At 41.4% G+C, this 27,476-nt stretch overlaps 1 protein-coding gene across 2 annotated transcripts; it reads left to right on the top strand.

The window, feature by feature from the left end:
- The first annotated feature begins 9,066 nt into the window (after positions 1–9,066).
- On the top strand, positions 9,067–27,242 carry MATN3 (matrilin 3). 2 transcript variants are annotated; one of them, XM_074341704.1, is made up of 8 exons: positions 9,067–9,849; positions 13,957–14,523; positions 17,223–17,348; positions 18,140–18,265; positions 19,662–19,787; positions 21,682–21,807; positions 24,487–24,643; positions 24,833–27,242. In XM_074341704.1, the coding sequence occupies exons 1-7, from the start codon at positions 9,642–9,644 to the stop codon at positions 24,630–24,632; spliced, it is 1,425 nt and encodes a 474-aa protein (XP_074197805.1). In that variant the 5' UTR covers positions 9,067–9,641; the 3' UTR covers positions 24,633–24,643; positions 24,833–27,242. The 2 variants fall into 2 exon arrangements, with proteins under 2 accessions (XP_074197805.1, XP_010945685.3); XM_010947383.3 differs by having other exon boundaries at positions 9,072–9,849; positions 24,487–24,597; positions 26,244–27,242.
- Positions 27,243–27,476: the final 234 nt, after the last annotated feature.

Genomic DNA, 27,476 nt, shown 5'->3' with positions numbered 1-27,476 from the left:
CTATGTTTTCCTTTAGGAGGTTTATTGTATCTTGTCTTATGTTTAAGTCTTTGATCCACTTTGAGTTGATTTTTGTATATGGTGTAAGGGAGTGTTCTAGCTTCATTGTTTTACTTGCTGCTGTTCAGTTTTCCCAACACCATTTGCTGAAGAGACTGTCTTTATTCCATTGTATATTCTTGCCTCCTTTGTCGAAGATTAGTTGACCAAAAGTTTGTGGGTTCATTTCTGGGCTCTCTATTCAAGAGACAGAAGATTTAAAGTTAACTGTAAGCTGTATAGTAAGTGATAGAGCTATGGAGGAGAAAAGGAAACAAAGAAAGAGGATGAAGGGTGCAATTTTAAACAGCAGGAAAGGCCACACTTAGAAAGTGACACGTGAGCAAGACCCAAAGCATGAAGGAGGAAGAACATCCCAGGCAGAGGGACTTGGAATATTCAAAGACAGTGAGCTTGGTAAGTGGAGAGGGAGGCGAGTGGGCAGTTGTGGGTGACAAGCTCAGAGAGGTGTTACATTGGCCATTATAGATCATTATGATGACTCTTAGTGGCAGGAAACTACAGGGGGTTTCCAAACAGATGAGAGTCCTGAAATGACTTGTACAATTTCTCTGAGTCTGTTTTCTCACCTGGAAAGGGACTTATAACTCACAGAGTTGTAAATAAATGCTGTAATTCATATGCCTACCCTGGTACAGAGCGTAGTACGTGACCAAAAAAAAAAAAAACAGCTGCTATAAAATGGACTGTAGAGAGGAGTTGCTGAGAAATCACATAATGGATTCAGACAAACTTGGTTTTAAACCCCAGTTCTGCCGCTGATTGACCACGTGAGCATGGCCAAGTTACTTAACCTCTGAGCTTTTATTTGCACAGTATCTTCCTAAGATGAAGACAGGGTACAGTGCTTCTTAGCACAAGAGCACACTTATAAGTACTCAAAAGAATATAACATGAAATATTTAAAAATACTTCAGTAAATGGTCAATTCTGTAAATTGGCCATTTCCTCCTTTGATTCCTCCCCTCCTCCACCCCCATCTACAGCACTTAGCACAATGACCTACTCAAATTGGGGTTGTTAGGGGTGTAGTCAATGTTTACTGAATGAAACAATTTGTCTCTACAAAATTTTCACTGCTAATAGATTCTTTTCGGTTAAATTGGATATCATTCAAATGTGAGGCTCACCACATCTACATTTAAAGGGTCTTAAAACATGAAGAGAAGAGACTGTGTTGATAAATTGTACATTTTATTCCTTCTGTTTGGTGGTGTCCTGATCACTCTGTTTCCCCATCTGTGACTAATTTGTTTAGTCATCGTGGAACTTTGTTCTAAGTCTAGTTGTTCCGATGTTCCTTGTAGGCAAATGTTGATGTGCCATTTTCAGGTCTCCTTTTGCTTTCAGAGAAGGAAGGCGTTGTAAATAAGCCCAGGATTTGACTGAATGAAAAAGTTACACCTTTGCTTTTCTGAGGTTGCTTTGTTTTTCTATAAAAGTCATGACTTCAAGTATGAGAAAATAATTTAGAAGCAAGATGAATGTTGCCAAAGAACGTGAAATTCAAACATAGGAGTGAGGCAGAATGGGGCTGTTGGAATGAGCAGTGGATCTGGATAGTTGGAGTTAAATTCCCCATTTCACCAGGCTATTACTCTCTCATCTTGGGAAATTTAACTGGGATGTGAATTTCAGTTCCTGCATCTAAAATCAAGAAGATGCAAATTCCTGACTACGGACTTACTGGAGGTGTTCTTAGGATCAAGTGAGGTAACAGACATGGGAGGGTTGGCAGCTATAAAGCCCTGTGCAAATATTATCATGGGTAGGGGTGGGGGGCGGTGAGCAAGGAGTAGCTGGAGGACGTCCTGAAGAGGGAGAAGAAAAGTATTTGACCTAAAAACCAGAAAAAGGGTAACTTTTCTGCCTGTTAGAAAGGAGCTTTGTATCTCTCATCATTCAATTAGGGAGCTCAAAATCTGGATGGGGTATCAGGAAACCTGATTTATATTCCTGGCCCTCCCATCAGTTGAATGACATTAGTAAATAACTCTTTGCAAACAAGTGGCTGACCAGATTCCCTCTTCCTCTGCCCTTCCTGACTCTTACTTTTGATTAAACAGTTAATTATCTTTTAAAGAGAAAAACTGAAAAACCTACATATACATCCATTTAGATTCTATTTCTGGTACTCTTTTTTTTCTTTTTGTGGCTCCACATTTCCATCTATCATTCTTTGGCTCCCAGAGGACATGTTTTAACATTTTTTTCCAGTGTGGTTGTGCTGCTGCTGAATTCTTTTGGTTTTTGTGTGTCTGAAAATGTCTTTTATTTACTTTTGTTTTCAAAAGATATTTTCCCAGGGTATGGAATCCTAGGTTGTCAGGGTTTTTTTTTTCATTTGTACTTTAAAGATGTTGCTGCACTGTCTTTTTGCACACACTGTTTCCATTGAGAATTTGTTGCCTTCTTTAACTTTGTTCTTCTGTATGGAAATTCTTTTTTTAAATTATAGTATAGTTAATTTACTATATATATTTTTCATTACAGTTTATTACAAGATATTGAATATAGTCAGACTTTTAGACTTTCCAATTCTAACTCTTCTAGGGGGAAAAATAATAATTCACAACAATTCACAAAAGGAGATTCATTGAAGCACTGTTTATAATTTAAAAACAAGTATAAACCAAATGTCCCACAATAAGAATTGGTTAAGTAAGTGGAATATACAATGGAATACAGTATAACCCTTAAAAGTGATGTATTAGGAAAAGAATTATAACAAAAAATTGTTGACAATTCATTAAGTACAGAATGCAAGGTATAAGCACAATATACAGTGTGATCTCATTATAAATAAAAAATATGAACATATAAGCAGAGAAAAAGAGGTAACACCACAGCATATCTTTGGGGTGGGTCATATTATGGATGGTTTATTTTCTTATTTTTGCTTACTTAACATTTTCCAAATTCATAGTGACATTACTTTTACAACAAGGAAAAAAATCTTAATTTTAAAAATTAAGGTTATATATAATTTTAAAAAAATATATTTTTTAAAGATGACCTAGAAAAAAGCCTGTGGGTTTCCAGACTGTATAGAGTGTGGAAGGCAGAAAAGGAAAGGGCAAAGGAAACAGACACTGGGTGCAGAATCAGGCTTATACAGCAGCTGTGCGGTGGGCCCCCATCCAGGCCTGCAGCCAAGACCTCTAGAACCAAGACATTGCAGATTCCTTCAGCACAGCAGTTTCCTCCAGCGATTGTTAAATGCAGATTCCTGGGCCCAGTCCCAAAGCATCTGAATCAGAATATCTGGGGTGGGGCCCAGGTCTCTACATTTAAGACCCTCCTGGCAGATTCTTGTGCAAGCACTAGGGCATGTGTACAATTAGGCCTGCTTCTCTAGGTTTCTGGCCCAGAGTTGGAGAGGACTGAACCTGGGAGTTTCTGCAAGTTTCACAGCTGGACATTTTTGTCATAAATCAGTAAAACTAGGATGTGAAGAAAATACCTCTTGGAGTCCAACTAACACCACAGCCTTGCATGTGTCCTGAGGGCTTGGCTCCTGGGAGTGACCTGTTGGATGACGCAGTCACTTTCCAGCAGGCCTGAGCAGAGAGCTGGTGCAGGTCCCCTACTCCTGGGATGTCAGGTGGCAAGAACACAGAGACCAATCCACTGAGGCTCTGTCCTTCAGAAGCTGAAAAGAAAGTGGTTAGATCAGCTAAAGCCAGGGGCCTCTTAACGAGAGACTGATCTGGACTCAGAGATGAAAAAGTTCTTACTGAATCAAGAGAGGAAACCTCAGGAGGGTGCCCATCCATCATATTATGAAAAAGATGAATAAAGAAATTGTGCTAGATCACAGTATGGTTTTTAGCTATCTGCTATACCTCCTGTAAAAGGTTTATATGCCCCCATTAACATCAGGCTTGCCCATGTGACTTGCTTGGGCTTGAAGTTCATTGACTTGGGGGTAACACGTGAGTGAAATGAATGGAAGCAACTTCCTTGCAAAAATGTTAAGATCTGTCATCTGGTTCCACCATCTCTCATTTCTTTCCTTTGCCGCAAGACCAGCATATTCCAGGTTGAGGCAGCCCCTTAAGTCTGGGTATCAGAACGAAGAAGATGTAGATACAGGAAAGACATAACAGAGCAAGAAGTAAATCTTTGTTGCTGAAGGACCTTGAGACTTGGAGTCATTATCAGAGCATAATCTAGCTAGACCTGAATGATAAGGAACCAGTCATTTAGAACTGTAAAAACAAACTAGCAGTGTGAAAGTGAATTTTTACAGAAAGCTACCCATAATATGTGTTCCCTAGCCTAGCCAAATAGTTTTAATTTTTACACATGCCAATGTGCAAATGTGCTGAAACAGACCATGACGCTTCATGTCGCTTCTTCCCCTGAATTTCTTCAGAGAAGGAGCCTGGGGTAGAGGAGGACCAACTCTCCCGCTAGAGGAGGCCAGAGGAAGGGCTGTCTGCGGGCCCATGCCCAGCACAGAGCCGTCTCTTGTCAGTGGAGTGAAACCGAGTGAAGCCATTTCCTCAGCATCATTCAACCCTCGGAAAAAATAATGCCAGGTTATTTCTTTTCCTACAATCTTTCATGCCTGTTGACTATCCTGCCAAGGGAGGGCTAAATATCAGCCCTGTTCTATGATCTTTCATTTCCTGAAGTCCTAGTCCCACGATAAATATTTAACCAGCACACGGTGAGGGAGAATTTATAGGAATTCAGCAGTGAACAACGCAGTCATCAATTCTGCCCTGCCAGAGCCTGCAATCCAGTGGGGTATAGAAATAAATCAATTCAGTATCTGTCAAATAATTACAAACGGAGTAAGTCCCACAAAAGAAACGGTATGCTGTCACGGGTTGGAAAGACAGAGACAGTAGGAAAGAATTTACTTGAAACAGTTTTTCAAACTGCTGACTAGGAAACAGTGAATCATGAACTCTAGATGTTCACAATCAGATCTTTTCAAAAAAATAACATAGAACAGAATGGAGGCGAATAAAACAGAAGGCATTAGAGTGGGTTACATGTGGTAAGGGTAAATGCTCTTTCAGGAAAGCACCGTTTCTGTTGTATTTATGTAGCTCCTGGTTCACAATAAAGAACGTGGTTGCTACAGTGGATAGTGGTAAAAATAAAGTTTGAAAAAACTAAGATATGGCTTCAGGGAAGAGTGCTCTGAAGAAGGAAGACATTCATTGATGGCTAATGAATTGATTGACTTTTTTTTTTATTAAGTAGTGAAATTTAATATTCATGCTTATATATGTACCGTGAAACAATAAAAATTAATGCCAATTTTTACTAAAGGAAGCAAAATTGCTGTGAGTTGCTCTTTTCAAATATTTATTCTATTGTTTTGAATAGAAATAGATCTTGAGTTCTCATCGTTAATTAATAGCAGTAGGTCATTTACAGAGCTCTGCAGAATTACTGGCAATGATACAAACATGCAGCCTATGTTTCAAAAATAGTCCTCTTTTCCAGAGCAGCCAACATTGCCTGCAGCCTCGTCCTATTCCCAAACAACTCTCATGTAGTTAGGAAACTGGTATCCAAAATTACACAGACATAAAAAATTATACAGACATTAGAACATGAAGTTTAGACTTAATTACCGCAATTTCTGTTTATTTTCAAAGATTTAATAAAATCATGACTACTCCATTAGTACCATCTTAACCCCTCTGGCAATTAAAAAACAAAGGCAGCAACACATCTGTAAGTCACTGCACACGTTCATTTCTGCACATTTTGCACCTGTTACTCAGGTGGATTTTAGTAGCAGAGAAACTAAAGCTTTTACTATACAGCTTTTACTGTACTATCCTATACTCTACAGAAACACTTCCATTTTGGGCTGGAGGTGTTTTGGGGGAAGAAAAAAAAAAGATTATATTTGTTGTCCAAGGACTTTGTCTTGCCTTTTCTTTACCAGATTTAAGAAGCTTTGGGACATTTTTTGGACAATATTTTTTCCAAGGCATCCACAGAATCTAAGACCTTTTCACCTGGTTCAGAAGTAGCTCTTTTGAACTCTCAGCCTCTGGGTCTAAAGTTAGAAACATATATCTCTTCCAATACAACATTCAGATAGTACGTATATGTCAGTATTTTAAAATACTTATACATACAAGTACGTGGATATTCAAGATATTGGTAACAGTGGGGCCACCACAGTGGGGGTCAGGGGGATAGATATAGTTCATTTTCACTGAGTATCTGTGGCAGATACCATAGGTTAGCTCTTAACACACATTCCAATCCAGTTTTTCCTTTGCCTTCCTCTCTGTAGACCTAAGAAGCTGAAAACTTACCTTCGAAGACTCCCTGCCACCAGGCGGGGCTGTATGATATATTTCTAGCCAATGAGATGCAGGCAGAAAATCTCTACATTTTGCCTTTGCCCTTGTGTCTTCCCTCTTCCTTTGGCCTTGAACGCTGACATAATACTTGGAGGTCAAGCAGCCTTGGGGACAAAATTCACATACCAAGGGTGGAAGGAGAAGGCTGGCTCCTTGAGTAGCTCCCAAGACTTGCACTACTGCTGGAATCCTAATTATATGAGAAAAAATAACCCGACATGTTCACTCCTTTCTAACTCAGTAGCGATGCAAAGCTGAAAGTAATCTCAGCATTTGATAGTTTTTTTGTTTTTGTTTTTGTTTTGTTTTTGTTTTTCACTGTTTGGACCAAGTATATGCATTACCTATTCGAAAAATAATTAAAAAATTAAAAACAATGCAAAGTATACATAAATCTTTGTTACTTTTTTTCTTTTTTTAAAGTTTTTTTTTGGGGGGGAGAGGTAATTATTTACTTACTTATTTTTAGAAGAGGTATTGGGGATTGAACCCAGGACCTCATATATGCACTCTACCACTTGAGCTATACCCTTCCCCCTCATTTTTTGTCCTTAAAGTTGAAGAAATTTGTATGGACTCCTCACTACCTAAATATTTAAGTTATCTAAAAGTTATTCTAGTCTTTTCCTGAACATGGCTACAACCTAGGCCAGTAGCCAGTAAGTTAGTGACACACCAGAAGCCCCTGGGGCCACCTGGATCTCTTTGCCAGAAGAGCTGCCTTTGTGTTTGTTTTTAGAATTACTGGACCACAGATGTAAGACTGTGAACTCATGGAAAGAATTCTGGAGACACCAATTTATCAGACAATTTTCATTTCATCCAAGATGGTATAATACGCATAGATGTGCATCTGAAATCATCTAAGTTACTGGCAACTAATGTGTCCTGTCATTCACCAAGGAGCTAAGAGATTCTTGATTTATTTTGAGCTCTTTGATAAAATAATGCTCCCTTGTGGTACTTAAAGGTGAAAATTGTAAGATAAAGTTAACAGTCGCAAACAGAACTCACTCCAGCTAGAATAAGCAGAAAAAGGATATATGAAGGGTATTATCAGTCCCACTACTAGTCCAAAATGCATATGAAAAGCCATCCATTCCTCAAGATACCTCATGGCCATTTATTGAAAAGGAATGCCCTCTGTTATAATAAATATGTGGTGACTATGTGTATGAATAGTGCACTATATGCAACCCTGGATATCAAGTGACTTACATAATTCCTGAAAGAGGGTGAGAATCAAGCCTGGAAGCCACACAGTCATGAAACACTCCAAGTTACATTGCAGGTCAGCTCTAGGGGACACCTAGAGCCACTACTGATGGGCACAGACAGCCAAGCTCACTCTGCTTTCCCTGGGCACTGTATCCAGCTCTTCCCTCTCCATAGCTGCTTTGAAAGCTAGCTGTCTTCCCATCCTTGTCAGAATGAAGACGACAAAGTGCTTGCTTCTTCTCACCACTAGATGCTGAAACAAAAAGGCGAATTCATCTTATCAATGAAGTCTGGGTCATTTTGCATATATGCTAGCTGCAAGAGATGCTGGGAATCAAGTTGCTGGCTTCTACTCAGGGAGGTGCTGACTCATAAAGTTGGAATTTGCAAATTGAGTAAGGGTGTTCAAAGGCTTTGAGGATCATCCAAAGAGCATGACGATGAACAAATGACATATGTCCATGAGAGCTGGCAGACATTGTATTGGACAAGAACTTCTCACCTTGGCATTGCTTCTTTCAGTCTTCTTAGTGTCCCTTTCCCATTATAACATTCTAGCTTCTAAGATCCTCTGAAATAGGTGAATTCTCACTGGGAGCTGAGAGACATTTCCCCTTCTTACGACTCTCACTTTGCTAACACTGATGGAGTTGTGTCGATTCTGTGAGGTTTAGTGGGATGAGAAATTGTTTGAGAACCGCTGCTCTGCGGTGATGAGTGGAGAGGGTGTAGTGGGGTGGGGAGAGAAGATGAAGGACGGGAGGTGGGACAACCAGGTGCCAAGGCCACAAGTTGGGAACAAGCTTGGTGTCCTGCAGGACCGAGGAAGGCTAGTGTGGTTGATGTATGGAGGGCAGAGTAAGTTCCAGGTGTGGTCAGTGAGGTAGACCAGGTGGCCATGAAAAGCAGTTCGGATTTTACTGGAAGTGAAGTTGCAAGGTTTAATAAGAGAAGTGATTTTAAGGTTACTATGTGGAGTGTAGATTTCAAAAGGCAATCGTCTGAAAGCAAGAAGACCAGACAGGATCTGTTGGAGCTCGTGTTTATTGTCATGTTTTACCATCCAGCTCAGAGGTGACCCCTCTTTTAGAAGGCTTCCTGGTTTTCTCAGGCAAAGCCAGTTTCTCCTTGAATTCAGCATGGTCCCTTAGACAAGTACACTATTGATGCTTCTTTTTCTCCCGGTAGACTGAGTTCCTGGAGGGTCCCCTGGTTGGCCACCAGCCCTGTGCTGCCACAGTCGCTCTTCTGGAGAGGAAGTGGGATAAAGGGAGAGCCTTTGAAGCCTGTCTGTACAGGCTGTCCTTCCAGCTAACGGGGGCTCTCTGGGGAATGTATGTTTGACTTTCTATTCCCGGTAATATAAGTTCAAATGTTTACGGATGTTTGAAGCTGGGATGAAAGCATTTCTAGTCATGCTGCTAGAATCTGTGAGGCTTTTCTTTTCTTTCTTTCTTTTTTTTTTTTTTTTAACTTGGGTTACTTGGCTGGGGAAAGGAATGTAGTGTGAGGATCAGAGTTAATCCTTGAGGCAGGTAAACCTGGATGGAGCTGGATGGCAGAGTCCCAGCCTCCTAAACTGGGAGCCTGGGACGCTGGCCAGAGGCGCCTGGAGGTCAGGAGGGTGAGTGGAAGGTCGGGCAGTCCCCGGGTGTAGAGGCAAGGCAGAAGTTTCGAGAGAGACAGAACCGGGCCAGAAGGCACCGGGCCGAGCCCACCCAGACAGGGACGGGAGGGGCAGCGGGCCGGGGTCAGGTACCGCGCCGCTGGCCAGCTTGTCCCAGACATTCCGCGTCCGCCGCAGCGGGAATGCGCGGACCAGGCTGCACGCAGCCCCTGGGCGGGTTCGCGGGGCGGGGCGTACGCTCGTGGGGCGTGGCCCAAGGCCACGGGGAGGGGCTCAGGGCCGCGGGACCTTTAAATTAGCCGCCCGCGCGCCGGGCACCGGCCTGCGACTGACCCAGCCAGAGAGTGAGCCACGACCCGCCGACAGACACGGGCAAAAGCACCGAGCCAGTCATGCCGCGCCGCCTCCCGGGACTGCTCCTGCTGCTCTGGCCTCTGCTGCTGCTGCTGCTGCTGCTGCTGCCGCCCCCCGCCGCCCCCGGCCCCCAGGCCCGACCGGGCTTCCGGAGGTTGGGGACTCGCGGCCCAGGGGGCAGCCCTGGACGCCGTTCCGCTCTGGCCGCCCCCACCGGCGCGCCGTATGCGGGGGTCGGCGGCGCAGGTATGGCCTGGGAGAGGGCGGGAGAGGGGCCAGGCCGAGAGGGACGCCCAGAGGGCCCCAGGGAGGGAGCCCTGGCAGGAGGGCGGAAGGGAGATCCAGGGCCGGTGCCAGCAGGGTGGATGGGTGGGCAGGGGAATCCAGCGTCGAATGAGGAGGAAAAGCCTCCGTCATCCGACAGGTGTGTTTTCCATCCCAGTCTGCGCCAGACCACGGTGCAGGAGAATGATCCCCTCCCCAACGAACTCTGGAAAACTGAGGTCCAGAGAAGGGAAGGGAGATGCCCAAGGGCACTCATAGCCAGGGCTAGACTTTGAATCTCCAGAAGCTCGAACTCTAGCAACTGCCCCCTGAGATTTGGGCAGGGAGGATGGGGCAACTGTGGGAACACAGGGTATCTCCCAGCTCTCTGCCCATTCCCACCTTTGGTTCAGTTCAATAAACCCTTCCTGAGATTCTGCTTTTAGTTCTCTGATTGACTGGGTCCCAGCCCCAACCTGTACTCTCTTACATTCTCAAACACTCAAGACACTTTGGGTCTTTGGCGAACAATTTCATTTCTCTTTTGGATCAGTAGTTGGTTCCTGTGGCAGAGCAAAGCTCCTAGAGCAGCAGAGCTGGAAGATCATCTGACTGAATCCCTAACAGCACATGTAGGGAAACTGAGGATTGTCAAACCAAAGGGACTCAGCAAATCAGTCTCAGAGCCTGGGGTAAAACTCAGAGCTCAGGTATTCCAAGCATGGGTCTTTCTACTGCTCCAAGCTACCAAGCTCTTAATATGGTTTATATGAGATTTTATCTTCATTACCAAAAAGTCCAGCTTCAGACTTGTTAAAGAGAGGCTGCACCAAACCATTTTCTGGATGTTCAGTCTCATCTGGCCAGTTTCATCTGCCTCAGCCTGATTTGTGTTGTTTACCCCTCCTGCACCTTTCTGGATAATGTTGATGAAAAGCACAAGGGATTCTTCACTGCACCAGCTCCACTGGGCTGGATTTGAAATGGTGAGAGCATTGTCATTGAGACAGGCTGTGCCAGGGTTTACAATGGTTAAATTCAGCTGGTAGCTAGTTGGTTGCTCCAGGCCAGGCAGGAATGGGGGTAGGGGAGAAACCTATCTCCCAGAAGTAAATATTACCTCTGGTCCTGATCCACTTCCCTTGGGGATGGAACTGGGAGAGAGAGGAAGGATTCTGCATTGGGTGGTCATATTTCCCCTAAGCAGCACTTGTCCTTCATTACCTGGGATCCAACTCAATATTGAATGATAATTCTTTAACAAACACCACATTCCACTCTTTTCCAAATTCCCTCCTTTTTGCATCCAGAAATTGCTAAGCTTTGTTATGGGCTGTTATTTCTAGTGGAACTATCAGAAATTGACACTTATTGTGAATAAGGAAACATTTTAGGAAATTCAGATTCTCCATTTTCTTGGTTTCTGAGAATCAAAGTGCTGTTAACTAGTAAAGAGGAATGAGATTCAAAAACAGTGAGGAGAGGGTCCAAATCAGGAAGTAAGCAGATACTCAAAGAATGTCCTGCCATCCGAGTCAGGCCCCCTGTATTTTCTATTCCTGCGGTAATAAATTACCACAAACTTAATGGCTTAATACAACACACATTTATTATCTAGGAATTCTGTAGATCAGAACTCTGACACTAGTCTCACTGGACTAAAATTAAGGTGTCAGCAGGGCTGCGTTCCTTTTGGAAAGATCTTAGGGGAGAATCCGTTTCTTTGCCTTTTCCAGTTTGCAGAGGCTGCTCTCATTCCTTGGTTCATGGCTTTCCCCCTACGTTTTCAAAGCCACCAAAGGCAGTGTGAGTCCTTCTCACATGCCATCTCTCAGATTTCCTCTTCTGCCTCCCTCTGCCGCTTTTATGGGCTTCTGTAATTACATAGGACCCACCAGAATAATCCAGGATAGCCTCCTCATCGCAAGTCTTTAATCACACCTGCAACATCCCCTTTACTACATAAATTAACATACTTACAGATTCTGGGGATTAGGATATGGACATATTCATGAGGTGGGGGGGATTATTCTGCCCACCTCACCCTCTGTAACCTCCCATAGATGATTCCATCTGAAAAACCAAGTAGAGAAGGAAGGAATCCTACATGTTTACTTATAAGAACATAACCTAGATTTTAGTAAGGGCATCAGTTGGGTGTTAGTGACAGCAGTGTTAGAGACATAGTTTTCCTTTTATTCCAGTTATGCAAAAACATCCAGATCCATCCTCCAGAAAGATTTTCTTCTTCTTTGCTCTTGTTGCATAGCAATCAGGGATGAAATGAAATTCTGGAGTTGTTAAAAAAAATAAAAAAGAATTAATTCTTTTTGACTTAGCTAAATACATGACATACAGCATATTTCAGGCTGGTGGCTCAAAGTCAACATGCAGGATGTTGACTAGGTACATGGGATAATGTTGATTTCTGTGGTGGAAAATGTTGCCTCAGAGAGAGGCAACCATGCAGTGAAAAGTCCCTTTGGGATAGGAGTTAGGAAACCTGGAGTCCAATCCATGTTCTACAGCTTTCAAGCTCTTATACCTCCTTGACACTCAGGTTTCTCACCTGTAAAATGGGTATAAAAACAACCTCTGCATCTCTGACATCATAGGGTTGTGGTGTTGGAATCCTGTGATCGCCAAAATGTTATTGAAAGTAGAATATTATTTATTTTTCTAATTAATACATCTAGGAATCAGGATAAAACCAAGAGGATAGTTTTCAGTTTTTAAAAGAAATCTATATAGATGCATAATTCCTGTTCCAGACAGGGCTTTTTCTGTCATCAACTGCTTAGCCTAGGAATTTATTTTGAACAAATAAATACCTATTTCTTTTCCCCCTACACACGAAGTAAATTGCCTTCTTAGAGTAGCATCAATTTTCAGCCCCCTATTAGGAAAGAAAAGACCCTAATGACACGTCATGCTCAGGTATCTCGTTTCCATTTAGGGCTTGGTGTATATGATGTGTGTGTGCGTGTGTGTGTGGGTATGTGCTGAAACAGAAGGAGGAATGACCTGAAAAAAGCTTCTCTCTTAGCCTGGCCAGACTTTTGGACTTGATTTTGGTGGCTAGGAGAGAGAGGAGAGTAGAATGAGATTGTCAGGGGGGAATGAATAAGACGAGATGAAAACAGAAATGTACTATGTAGCTACAATGTGCCAGGTCCTTTTGGGTGGGAAAGATACAAGTTCCTTGAGGGCAGAGAATCTGGCTGACTTGCTTTAGTAGCCCTTTGGCTTAATACCCAGTAAGCTTTCAAGAAAAAAATTTGGTAAATGAAAAATGAAAGCGGTCACTAAGAGAGTTTGGTGGGGGAAGTAGGATAGAGACCATGTCAAAAATCTCTGCTTCTTAAAACAAGACATGCTCACAAAGATGCAAATGCAATACGCATGGACCAGATTAAGTTCCACTTAATCTGTTTCTTTCCACTTTCAAGCTATAGCTCAGGGCTGGCTGGGCCCCATAGTTCACTAAACAGGAGTGAATGACCAGTTGGAGGGAGAATTTAGGGCCACTCTGGAGTAGTCTTCACCACCTTGGGAGTGGAGGAAAAAAATGAAGCCACCAGGAGAACACGTGTGCCTCAACTCAATCTGCAGTTGCCTGAGGGGTCTGTGAGGCCTGGGCAGGGGAGTGAGCCATGAGGCTGCCCTGAGTTCACCTGTCACATGGTTCAGGAACACTGTCCCGTTGACTCAGGTGCACAAAGTGCCCAAGAAAGGTCTGGAATCCATTTATTCCTGAGAGTCAAGAGGAAACTTTGAGCAAAACTTTACACAGAGGGATGAGACTCCAAGTGAAATTTCAGGACTCAGCCAGTCTATAGAAGAGATATTTAGGGGAAGTCACACCTTTATGTGAATTCTCACTAGTGAGTTCTGAAAGCCTCAATGCTTTCAACATCCAAATGGAGGGTGGTCTTGGGCAAGTTAGCAGACAGGGGTAATATGGGGTCAGAGGATGCTGTGTTGCCTGGTCTCCAATCCCAGAGCTCTCCAGGTGGGAGAACTGCCGGGTTTCTGACTGTGGTCTGATCATGGCTTGGTCATTTCTGTTCCCCACACCCTTATTTGCAGGTATTTGCAAGAGCAGGCCCTTGGACTTGGTGTTTATCATTGATAGCTCCCGTAGTGTACGGCCCCTGGAGTTCACCAAAGTGAAAACATTTGTCTCGCGGATAATCGACACTCTGGACATCGGGGCTGCGGACACGCGGGTGGCAGTGGTGAACTACGCTAGCACCGTGAAGACTGAGTTTCATCTCAGTACCCACTCAGATAAGCAGTCCCTGAAACGGGCTGTGGCGCGGATCACACCGTTGTCTACAGGCACCATGTCCGGCCTGGCCATCCAGACAGCGATGGACGAAGCCTTTACAGTGGAGGCAGGAGCTCGGGGGCCCACTTCCAACATCCCTAAGGTGGCCATCATCGTGACAGATGGGCGGCCCCAGGACCAGGTGAACGAGGTGGCGGCTCGGGCCCGGGCGACGGGTATTGAGCTCTACGCTGTGGGTGTGGACCGGGCAGACATGGAGTCCCTCAAGCTGATGGCCAGTGAACCCCTGGACGAGCACGTTTTCTACGTGGAGACCTATGGGGTCATTGAGAAACTTTCCTCTAGATTCCAGAAAACCTTCTGTGGTAAGTCTTTGCTTCCAACTAGAAAGGATCTTATAGTCAGACATTGTGCATCCGAAGAAAAAGAGATTTATTCTTTTTTTTTTCTTTCTTTTGGTGGAGATTTTAAGGAAAACTTTTATAAATAATGCTTTTTTGTGCTTTTTTTTTTTTAACGAACTTAAACACACTTTGTTGGTTTAGGAATATAGCTGCCTTATATATATAACTTGGTTTGCTCATAAAATCTTCATGTTTGCATTAGAAATGTGAAGTTCTGGAAATATCCAGGATAAATGATCCTGCTGTTCCCTGACAGGGTCAGGAAAAAAAAATTAAAAACTCAAGACACCTCTTTTCTCCCTTCTGCCCACCACAGTTTTTCCAGATATTTTCTTTAGTTTTACCATCTCTAGGTTTAACAGAACCCTGTTTGTTTTCCTGCAGAAGACGGCGAAGTGTGTCTGTCCACAGAAGAATCAGCTGGCTTATATTTCAGCGTAACTGTCGGAGTGCACACTAGGGAATACGCTAGTGTTCAGATTGGCTCTTTCTCAGATTATTCCTTGTGGATGGGCAGGATTAGGGACCAGGGAGACTGGGATTTAGCTCACTTGTGAGCTAGCAAGAAGCAGGGTATATTTTGTTTTTGTTTTTTTGTTTTTTGATCTTTCTGTTACTGTCTTCCTTTCCTCCTTTAGGATGGAGTTTAAATACGAACGTGCTGATTTAATTAGAATTGTTAGCATGTATCAGCCAAACCCACAAATATGAATCCATTCAAAGCTGATGTTGCTTTTAGTCACTGATCAGGATTGTGAATTTGTGGGACTCAAACTTTTTAATTTTAATTATTTTATTTTTGTTTTTCATCTTAAAATTTCTATTTTTCTCTGTATTCATGCTTTTTTTTTTTTATCATTTGGAGATAATCTTTCAAAGCCCCCTATGGAATTATCCAGGCAGGTGTGGACAGATTTCCAGTTCAGGTGAATTTTAGCAGTGTTATTATTTTTTTTTTTTAGAGGAGGGATATATTTAGTTTATTTATTTTTAGAGAAGGTACTGGGGATTGAACCCAGGACCTCCTGCATACTAAGCACGCACTTTACCACTTGAGCTATACCCCGGCCCTGCCCCGTTCAGGTGAATTTTAAAATGTAGATACCTTTGGCTATATAATCTATTCCACATTTTGTATTATCAATATGCATTTATTGATCACTGATGATACAAAGAGAAAGGTAGTCCCTCTCTACTATCCAGCAACAGTCTGAGGGTGGGGATGAGACAAACAAGTGAATCAATAACTACAATTGTAAATTTCAAGAAGACTTTTTATATAAATGAAGGTGAAACTCAGCAATCAACAATTTGTCAGGAAATGGGAGATGAAGTCTCGGTCAGGACCTAAGCCAGACCTGGCCGGGGCCCCCTTGTCTTTCCTGCCCCAGGACACTGGGCCTTCACAAGCTGTCCTTGGCTTTGGTGGCATCTACTCGGCATTCATTGGTTTCCCAAAAGAAAATGGCTTTCTTTCTCCCAGGAAAACCCCTTGTGCTTGTGGGTGAGAGCTTTTCCAAAAAGATACTAGTCTATGGCAAGACTGGGTCTCAAAGCTAGCACCTGGGGTTGGGGGTTGAAGGACATAAAGTAACAAGTGGTGAGTGGCCATCTTTTCATTCTGGTACAAAAGGCCTGCTTGTTCTGGGGAAAAATGTCCTCTCTATGGAAAAAAGACTGAGGGGTAGCTTGTTGTAGTCAACGGGCTGGAAAGATTATTCCATGAAAAGGCCCTTCTTGGGAAAATATTAGCCTTGTCCTGTTGCCAAAAAGTGGATGCTGGGTAACCTGCCACAGGGGTGCTGGCCTCCTCCAACAGGCCTCCTTGGTTTCTCAGAAATGACTCCATTCATTGATTCTTCTATCAAAACATGTCACTAGGAAAAAAGTAAAATCCAAAGAGATAGAAATGACTCCAGGAGCAAAAAGATGGAGATGCAGTTTAGCTAACATCATCTTATTTATTGTGTTTTTCCTTTTCTTTTTAATGGTTTGTGTATAGCATATGAGTTTATTCTCCTGGCAGATAGGAGAGCCCCTAAGGTTGCATGCAAATACATTTGAGTTTAGGAACCCATGTTGCATATTCAGAAGACAGTTACCTGCATTACCCTCCACCATTTGCATGTTCAAACACATATTGCTGCCCAAGAGTGAGTGGGTTCCAGGCCAAGAGGAATGTCTGAGTGTGAATTCTGTTTAGACACAAACTATAGAACCCTTGCAAACTGGGTTCTGGCTGCAGTGGGACCACTAGCTCGTAGAACTTCAGGAAGTACTTTATTGTTCTCCCTGTTTCTTGTTGGGAAGCAAAAGTCTTTTTTTCTGGTCAGGTGGATATGCTGAATAAAATATCAAATTGCCTGCCTTCTGTCAATGTTTGGCTAGGGCTCCAAATTCAAAATTCTCTTTCTCCTTTGAGAAGTCAACCTCAAGATCTATGATTTTAAATTAGTAACATTACTAGTTACTAATTTAAACATTACTAAGAGTGGTATTTGTAATAGGCCAGGGACAGAGGAAAAGAGCCAGTTTTTACAGTGAACTAAAGATAGCATTGGAGAGGAACCCAGAGAGCAATGTGTTTTTGACATGGGAGAGAAAGTATCTAAAATGCTTCTTACGTGTCGACGTTGACTGTTATAAATTTCTTTGCACAGCTCCGGACCCGTGCATGCTTGGCACACACCAGTGCCAGCACGTGTGTGTCAGTGACGGGGAAGGCAAGCACCACTGTGAGTGCAGCCAGGGCTATTTGCTGAATGCTGATAAGAAGACGTGTTCAGGTGAGGGCTGCTTAGGGGATGGCGGCTGACTGCGACTGACGCGGGGACTCACTCTCTGGGCTGTAGACTGGCTTTATGCTTTTCTCCTCACTGCCTTTTGGCTGGTTTTCTGTTATCAACTATTTTCCCTGAGAGGGAACAGGAGAAGAAAAGTGAGATAATACATAAAACAGCCTCTGATGGGACTTATTACTAGTTTTAGAGAGAAGGGCCAGTAGGGAAAAGGGCTAGTGTGGAAAGGGGCCCAAACTCTTGGTCCTTTTGAGGATTTGAATTTTTTTCCTGGATTTATTTAATTAAATAATTAATTAAATACAAGCTACTCTGGCCTCTGTGACTGTAGACACTTGTGGAATCTAGAAATGGAAGAAAACTTAGGGAGGTTCTCACACATCAGCCATATGGGTTGTCACATACAGTCAGTGAAGAATGGGAATTAGGTCCATTTTGTAAAAATCCTAGAAAAAAGTTTTTGAGAGGAAGAAAACTTAGAGATTATTTAATTCAACATACTCATTTTATAGGTTGTGAAACTGAGACCTAAGGAAGGGAAAAGAATAATCCTCGTCATGGGGCCTGGTAGTGAAGAAGCCAAGACCAGGGGTCGTCGGTTCCTAACCTCCAGTCCAGTAGTCTCCTTCTTGTGCCAGTCTGTCTTGTTTCATTAGCATTGTGTGTGTGTGTGTGTGTGTGTGTGTGTGTGTGTGTGTGTGTGTGTGTGGTATGGCCCACAATCATTTATTTACCACGCTTCCGGTACGTTGACATTTGTCCTGATCGTCTTTTGATAGCTATTGATAAGTGTGCTCTTAACACTCACGGGTGTGAACACATCTGTGTGAACGACAGAGCGGGCTCCTACCACTGTGAGTGCTACGAGGGTTATACCTTAAATGAAGACAGGAAAACGTGTTCCGGTAAGTGGGGCAGGGGGCTTTACTATTGCTTCCCTGTCTACCTGCCTCCCTAGCCAGCGTTAGGGAGGGGGGTCCATCGATGGGGAACTTGGTCTCTTTTCCTCTCTCGCCATCTTGGGCTTTTCCCACCTCTTATTAGAAACGTTAGAAACAGCAGCATGTGTGTATCATGACCCACATGTGTGAGTGTGTTGTTCATTTCCTTCTCTGTACCCAGCCCCCAACAGTCCTTTCCAGATGCTAAAGACACTCCAGTAAATTAAAATCACATAACACTCCACAAGATACTTATTACTTACAAAGGGAAAAACAGTAAGTTCATAGTGGAGAAACCTGGCAGACACCACTTCAGCCAAGTGAGCAAAATTACATCACCAGCAATGACACATAGTGATGTGGATCCCCTGACATGATGTTCTGAGGGCCCAACAGCACATCTGTGGTATTCTTGCTGAAAACTCAGAATCATGAGGAAGCCTCAGACGAACCCAAGTTGAGAGACATTCTACAAAATAATTTTTCAGTAATTTTCAAAAGTGCCACTGTCATGAAAGGCAAAGAAAGGCTGAGGAAATGTCCCAGATTGGAGGAAACTAAGGAGATGTGACAACTTAATGCACTTTGTGATCCTCGACTGGATCCTGGACCAGAAAAAGGACGTTAGTGGTGGAACCATTGGCAAAACTTGAAAAAGGTCTAAAGATTACTTAATAGCATTGTATCAGTGCTAATTTTCTGGTTTGATAATGACACTGTGCTTGTATAGGATGTTAACATTTGGGGAAATGGGGTGAAGTGCAGGACTTTTTGTACTATTTTTGCAACTTTTTCGTGAGCCTGAAGTGATTTCAAAATGAACAGTTCAAAGATTAAAAAATAGTTTAAAAATATGTCAGTACAGAGAAAAGATCACTGAGTGGCAAGTTGGGTCTTGAGTTCTGATGCTGCTCTGAGTCAGTTGGTCTCCTTTGGACTCAGTTTCCTTATTTTTTACGAGAGAGGGTTGAGCTATGGTTTCTTCAAACTCTAGTTCAATGTCTTTCTGAATCTAGTATAATTAGCCCCACAACTGTTGGAATCCCTCAGATTCAGCATAAATACAACAAACCTACAAGGAATGCTTTACAGAGTATTTATGAGATACTCAGATTTTGAAAACTCAGTAAAAATGATTGTGAACATGAGTTGAGGAAGATAGAAGAATAAGTATTATGTGTGTACGATTTTGTTTTACTCAGCTAATTTCTTGGTAAGAACAAATATGACTGATGACTTTGAATGGTTTCTAATCAGTTTTCTGCTTCTGCATTTCTACCTACAAATAAGATTTCTCTATATGGGTAATAAAAGACTTTTTCACGTTTAATTTCTTTTCTTCTGGACTTTCGTTTGGCAGCTCAAGATCAGTGTGCACTTGGTACACATGGCTGTCAGCACGTTTGTGTGAATGACAGAGCTGGATCCTACCACTGTGAATGTTATGAGGGCTACACTCTGAATGAAGATAAAAAAACATGTTCAGGTAAAGTCCATTCAATAAACCCTTTCACATGTGGCTCTTTCTACTGTGGTGAAACCAACTTGCAATTTACCAAGAGAAGATTCTTAAAGGTAATGTAAAGAGTCGGGGCCTCAGACATTCTACCATGTTTACAGACCAAGACACAGTGCTCAGAGGGCAATGAGCTCATTAGGTTTTGCAAACACAGCTTACTTCAGAAAATTACTTGGAAATGGGTAGGGAGTAGGGGATATGAGAAAAGCTAATTGAATGCAGGGTCCTTATCCAGGAAAATTTTATAGCTCTGTAAAGCAAATAGGAAACTTTAGAGGAAGTCAGTTGGACAGTAACTATTTGGTGTGATAGGCTGAAGTGATCTTTTTCCAGTTAAAACTTGGCCTGGAACTTTTCTGTAGCGTTAATCTTAAAGCTGGATCGTTTCAGTAAATGAGACTTTGTAAACGACTGAATTAGACCCACACAGATCTTCCAGTAAGTTTGAAGCAAGTCCTTTCCTGACAGTTTCTCTATGATCAATCTTGGGTGAATCTGAGCCTTATGACTTGGTGAGGGAGCCTATGCCAGCACTGCTAATCCTCATTAGTTTGATTTAAACTCACTGGCAGAACAGGGTGGCATTTATAATGTAAAAACACTCCTTAGAGAAGCTCCTAGCTCTCCGAGTGGTGTTTCGTTTTAGCATATTCAATATTTTTTTTAGGTTTTATGTATTTTTTCTTCTCCCTTGAGGAGATATATTATATGACCTTTTCAAGAGAGATTAAAAGAAATGGAATATCACCAAGTCTCCTTTTTTTAAAAAAATGAGATCAGTAAAAGAGTACTGAGCAGCTACTTATTCCCAGGACTGTGCTAAGCACTGTGGGGCTATAAAGTGGAAGCTTCTGCCTCTGGGTGCAAAGAGAACCAGCACCTTAAGGAAGCAGGGACTAAGTAGTCAGGGACTGGTGGTACTAAGAGCGGCAGAGGTAGGATGTCTGGACCAGACACAGAGAGGGTGGGGCTGGAGGTGGGCTTTGGAAGGTAGGGAAGGTTTAGATGGAGAGAGGCAAGGGCAAGGGGCGTGGCTTGTGTTGGTTTGTTCAGGGGCGGACTAAATCACCTGGATGGAGAGGCCTCATGGTCACACATCTCAAACCATCACAAATATTCCCACTTGGTACTTTAAACTGAGGCCTTTAAACAGAAGGCCTGGAAAAAGGAAACAAAAACAAATTTGGATGTAAACTAACAGATATTATGGAATAAAAATGGAACATTTTATTAAAAAAAGAAATCAAAGAAGATTTTCAGTTAATGCAGACAACTCCAGGCAACACTTCCAGGTAACAGGAGCTGTTAGCACCGACTGTGTACCATGTACAGTTCTAGGCATTTTAGATGCTGTCACACATTTACTGCTCACAGAAACTATGAGGAAACTGAGGTACAAACAGATTAAGCAACTTGCCTGTAGTCACTTGATTGCTGAGTAGCAGAGCCAGGATTTGAATCCAGGTACTTGCCCTGGTGGTGACACATTCTCTCAAACACTAAGCCATACCGTCTCATGGTAGAAAGCACAGGAGAGCAAAAGGAGATAGAAGAAAAAGACAAGATGGGGCAAGTTAGTATTTTTCATATTTTAAAGTAATAATGAATGCCATTCTAAAACTGGGGTGCATGACATGGGCCGGATTCCCTGCAATGACCTGCCTTCCCCTTGTTGGGCAGTGGGAAGGCTTGTAAATTAAACGTGGAGCCGCAGATCGGGGGCCAGAGGCTGCAGACTTGCATGCTTGTTATTTGCTGTACTTGTTGGGACCAAACCAAAGGTTCTTTTCTCCCAGAAGTCTGGGTTTGGTTTCCTATTGTAATCTGTGAATATTTTATTTCTTGCCCCACTCCCGGTCAGTTCGTAACAAGTGTGCTCTGGGCTCTCACGGTTGCCAGCACATTTGTGTGAATGACGGGGCCACCTCTTACCACTGCGATTGTTACAATGGCTACACCTTGAATGAAGACAAGAAGACATGTTCAGGTAAGATTGTCCCTTTAAGCCTAATTCACACAGCTAGGACAGTCTTCTAGGAGTAAGCTTTCTTGTCTCCAAGTCTGAAGCACAGTTCTGAGTCTTGCTCCTGGTCAGAATCCTCCAGTGGTTCCCAGCTATCTTCAGAATGGGATAATTCTACTTTCCACCCCAGGCATTCTTTCTTCTGTGATCTGACTTCATCATTTCTCTGTTTTTTTTAAAAATACAAATTTATAAATTAAATAAGCAATGATGGAAAATAACAGAATAGGGGCTGGAGGAAACTATTTCAGGTTGGGGGGCTCTCTCTGAGGAGGTGACATTTGAAATCTGAGAATTGACAGCAGGTAGGTTGAGACTGGAGGCTGGCAGGAGGAGGGGAAGCAATGCTAGGCCCTGTGTGGTGGCTTTAGAGGGGAGAGGAAGTGAAAGGCCACCAGTGTGATGGAAGCATGACCAGCCAGGAGGAATGTGGAGTAAGATAGTTTGGAGAGTTAGGCAGGGGCCAGATTGTGCTGATATTCTGGGGCAAGGGAAATTCTATGAGAAATTCATGGAGAGTTTGAAGCAGAGGAGTGACATAATGCTGTTTATATTACACTCTAGCTGCTGTGTGAAGAGTAGATTGAAGAGGATGGAGAGCAGAGGAAATCCAGTTTGGAGGCTATTGCAGTTGGGCTAGGACAGTGGCATTGATGATAGAAGTAAACTGATTCCAGATATGTTTTGGAGGGAGGATGAATAGGGCTCGGTGATAAACTGGATGTTGGGGATAGAATGAGGGAGGAATAAGGATGGCTTTCGTATTCCACTTGAGCAGCTGGGGGGGGGGATGGGGCATCTTTATTCAGGGAAGACTGAGAGTGAAGCATATTTGGGGAAGAAAACTCAAGGGTTTTGGACTTTTGTTTTTATGCTCCTGTAGATTGTAAGCCCCAGCCCTCAAGGGCAGAATATCTCTGTATTCCTAGCGTCTACCATTATACCTGAGTTACTCAGCAGATATTTCTTCATTTGAAGTCAAGTATGGATCAGTTCTTGGGGATGGTAACAATAAGAAGGAGCAGCTTGCTTCTAGAACTTGAATATGTCTGGGTACTGTCACCTGACCTAAGTGTTTAATCTTCAGAAAAATCGGTCTTGGGCATTTTTTCTTCTCCTGGAAGGTGAGGATTCCAGCATGATTTGTAGTGGTTTAGGCTCTGACCTCACTTGTTTTAGCCATTCACTTATTTATTTGTGCAGCAAGTATTCACGGAACTACTGTCATATATCAAGTACTCTGATAGGTCCTGAGGAAAGACCTGGAGATAGATTAATATTTTGTGGTTCACAGTGTACAAGTATCACACTACTTTTGTTAAATTTATTCCTAAACATTTTATTCTTTTTGATGCTATTGTGAATGGATCCATCTCTCAAATGTCAATTGTGCAACATCCCAATTTTCCATGGGGTGTTTTAGTGAGGATGTTACACTGAGCCCCTTCTCTCACAGAGCTTATAGTTTGTCAGGCAAGATACACTGGAAAAGTGTCATAGGTACCAATTTTATACTTTGTACAGGGATGATGGGCAGGTACTTGATATTCAGTAAATACTTTGGGGTTTACTAATTAACCAGTTGAGATGGGGACTTGAGCTGGCTATCCCTGAAAGTTTCAGTAGGATTTGGACAGCTACATAGGTTATATTTAATCAAGTGAATTTGTGGTCCCCCAGCCTGATATCTTCTTTGTAGCATGTGGGAGAAAATGTAGGCGGAAAGGACTACTGCCTGTCCTCAGGCAGTACTACTACTCAGCTGGAAGATTATACGCGTTTTCAGACCTGGGAAGTTACTCTTATTTCTGTTAGGCAACTTTAGGGGCTACAATACTGAGTAGGAATAGCTGCCTCACTGAATTACAGAAAGAAATTGGGGTTAGAATTATCTTTCTCCCAGGTTCTTTGCTTGAGTGTTAATAGAAACCTGAATTTTTAGTTCCAAAGTATTTATGGGTAAGAACTAGAATTCTGAGTTCAAACCATTCAGTGGAATAAGTCTGTACAGGAAATCGGGAATTACCTAGTTTTAATCCTTAAAATATTTTAACCACACAAATAGAGGACCGTTTTCCTCATTTTCGTTTCTTACTGAGGATGCAGGATCACAAGGAGATTGCCTTATCTCTGCATTCTTGGCATCTTCTTTTTTTTTTAAATTAAAAAATGTATTTATTTGGGGAGATAATTAGGTTTAGTTATGATCAGAAGGAGGTACTAGGGATTGAACCCAGGACCTTGTGCATGCTAAGCATGTACTCTACCACTTGAGCTATGCGCTCTACCGCTTGGGCTATACCCTCCCCCTGCACTACATCATCTTCTTAAACACTTACTTTATATCATGGAAAATTTTAGACAATCATAAAAGTATAGAGAACAATATAATGAACTCTCATGTTACCATCCCACAGCTTTGACAGCTGTAAACTTTTCCTCAGTATCTCCTAACTCAATTTCTTCTGTGACACTCAAATTCCACAGTATTTTCTCCTCTTTCTTTGTGCTCTTATATCCTTTTATCTTCTAGAGAAATGTATTTAGGTAAGTCTTAAAAATGGAAGTGCTGAATCATAGATTTCCTGATTTGCTATGATTTCTAATTAGCTGTAACACTTTGTGTACTGTCCTTCCCGTCAGCCATTGAAGAAGCACGAAGACTCATCTCCACAGAAGATGCTTGTGCATGTGAAGCCACACTGGCATTCCAGGATAAAGTCAACTCGTATCTGCAGAGGCTGAACACCAAACATATCCTTTCTGGAAGCTTTTCTGCTTCTGCTTGAAGCAAGCCGAGGTACTAAAATTGGGCCGACATTTTAGGACATTCCACAGGATAAGGAAAAAATTCGTTACATTTTAAGATGAGCAATAGTAGTACATAGCTTTAATTTTTTAAATTTAGAATTGTTTTCAAATGTTTTAATAGATTGTTACGCCCATCTTTACTTATGTGTAAAAGCTGCGTAATTATTTCTTTTCCTAGTGCTTTTCCACAGACGTAGAAACTCCTCACTGAGCTCTGTGTAACAGATGGTGCTATTCTGCTGATTCCTTACTATGGCTTTCGTATTCAGAACGGATCAGCTGATTAACAGGGTGTGACGGCGCAGATGACACAGAGCTGTGCACTCTCTCTGTCCAGCCCAGTGGTGAAAACGCAGACTTCAAAATGGAACATAGTAGCACCTCAGCAACCTTCCAAATCAGCTGTTTAGTCAAAGAAGTCACTCAGGAAAAAGTACTTTTTCTTAGCACAGCTCAAGTGAACTGACAACACCGTTCTAGTGATCCCAGAGGAGTGGTACTTAGACTGAGATGGGGCCAACCTAGGAGTCTGCAGAGACTTTCAAGGGGTGTTGGCGGGGCTGGGGCAGCACAGAAAATGTTAAAGGAATCAGTTTCCAAATCCTTCACTTCCTTACACTGATCTGCCTAAAATGTGACTGGGGGTCATTCTCCTAACTTTATACAAAAAAGGCATACCTCTTACTCAGCCTGCCCTTGACTAAGGTGAATTTCTTGGAAAAGTAAACTCTCCAGAGAACCAAATAAAGGGTAAACTCAACAGATTTTTAATGAAGCCCTTATAGACACGTCCCCCAATGCATTCCAATAAGAGATACATTTCTTAATTAAAACACCTTTTGTTTTAAATGATTTTATGTCAGAATTTGTAATTTGTTTATTGTTTAGATCAACTGCATGCCCATAATAGTTGTAATGATAACTCAACTGAGATAACTTAAAAAATTTAGAGCCGATGGTCAAAGAAAATTAATTTAAAGGTAATTTCAATATAAATGTGTATTTGCTTGTAGTCTGTATAAAGTTTACATCAACGAAGTATAATAGAGTGGTCAAGAACAGATTTCCAAGATTCAAAGTAGAATAAAATTCTGTAGAGAAAGTAGAAAGGAAATACAATTTCAAGGAAATATTTTATTTTAGAATGATAGTAGTATTAATTCAGTATGGTATTAATATTACATGGGATACATTTGAGAGACAGATTTACATTTTATTTTAAAGTCACTATTTATAATATAGCAGAAATTGCATATTTTGTAACTAAACTTAAGAAAATTTTCATGTAAATATGCATATAATTTAAATATGTATATATCCATATAATTTAAATATAAGATATCATTTGTCAAAATTACCTTAGGGGACATCTGAGCAAAAATGTTTGAAGACCACTGCTTTATATCATGCTCTCTATAGAACAGAATATCTGAGTTTTAGATTAAATTAGATTTTTGATGAGAAAACAATTTTACTCTTTTTGTTGAAAATAGAACTGAAATGTTTTTTCTTGTATTGAAGTGTCTGAAAGTGTGGTTGCATTTTCTAAAGTCTAAAAATATGTGGTGTTAGCCTTAACAACTTGCCACTGGATGACATTTTGGAGAAGTTACAAGCAAATGAATATGGACAAATACATCGTTAACTAGCTCAATTTTGTCACCTGGAAACATGGAGCGCTTGGTGTATTTAATAATTTGGCACACTTCAATGTTCCTGCTAATAATTTGCCATTACAAATGCTTGAATGTTACTGGATAAGTAGTGTGAGGACCTTCTGGAAAGTCAGTTTCATTTTTCTAAGGAAATAAATGTCCATATCCTTATTAAGAGCAAACTTTAGTGTCTCTAAGCTATGACTGTGAAATAGTTGGTAGTAAATAGAATGTAAAGTTTCATATTTCTTTCTTTCTTTACTAATTGAGCCATTTAATTTTTAAATGTTTGTATTAGTAAGATAACCATACATACAATGGGAACTTTTGATCTATTTTTTTTCTTGACAGTATTTATAGTATAAACCAGTCTTATTATTGAGAGTGTAAATTGTACAAAGTATTTACACATAAAAAATTCATATCATTAAATTGAGATGAATATAATTTAGAACTATATCTTCAACACTTTTGGTTTTTGATCATTTTTGCTAAAGTACTGCTGAAACTGTGATCAGGGGATTATAATACACATATCTAAATATAGTTAACACACATCAAATGAACTGTTATATGCCATTTTTAATTCACTGTGATGTGAGAAAGAAACACACAACTAAAGACTTTAGTTGTGAATTAAGAGTATTATAACTTTTTACCAAGGACAAAAAAATCCTAAATTTACTTTATCGTTTTACTTTAGGATCCAATCAATAAAATTATGTATTTATAAATATTACTATAACAAATAACAAAACCTAATGTTTTTAAAATGTTAATGATAAGCCTAACTTTTCTCACTTACATATTTGATACATATAATTTTTTCAGCTTTAAAGCTTATAACTTTTAGAAGAAAACAATTCTTTAAATTGTATAGTACTCATTCTTTTTTGACTTATGTTGTCTTTAGTATAATAAAAACATCATTATCTTTATATATAATTGTCATGCTTTTTTTGGGTGACATTATCAACTTTGTCTATTAACACATTTCCTTAAATTAAGCTGAATTAACAACTGTTTCAAATATGAAACAGTTCCTTGTCACAGGACACAATGTTGTGGCTCTTTCTACAATTTAATTTCATGCTCTTAAGATTAAAAATGTAAATTCATGTTAAATAGAAAGGCTTGAATCAAGAATCTCGTGGGAGAGGGAATACA

The sequence above is a fragment of the Camelus bactrianus genome, chromosome 15 (assembly GCF_048773025.1).
Source record: "Camelus bactrianus isolate YW-2024 breed Bactrian camel chromosome 15, ASM4877302v1, whole genome shotgun sequence".
Taxonomy (NCBI): domain Eukaryota; kingdom Metazoa; phylum Chordata; class Mammalia; order Artiodactyla; family Camelidae; genus Camelus; species Camelus bactrianus.
This window is presented reverse-complemented; position numbering and strand designations above follow the sequence as displayed.

Excerpts from the sequence above, each read along its gene's own strand:
- MATN3 (XM_010947383.3), top strand. The coding sequence starts at position 9,642 with ATGCCGCGCCGCCTCCCGGGACTGCTCCTGCTGCTCTGGCCTCTGCTG. Across the intron at positions 9,850-13,956 it reads TGCGGGGGTCGGCGGCGCAG|GTATTTGCAAGAGCAGGCCC; the intron begins GTATGGCCTGGG and ends CCTTATTTGCAG. Across the intron at positions 18,266-19,661 it reads AGACAGGAAAACGTGTTCCG|CTCAAGATCAGTGTGCACTT; the intron begins GTAAGTGGGGCA and ends TTCGTTTGGCAG.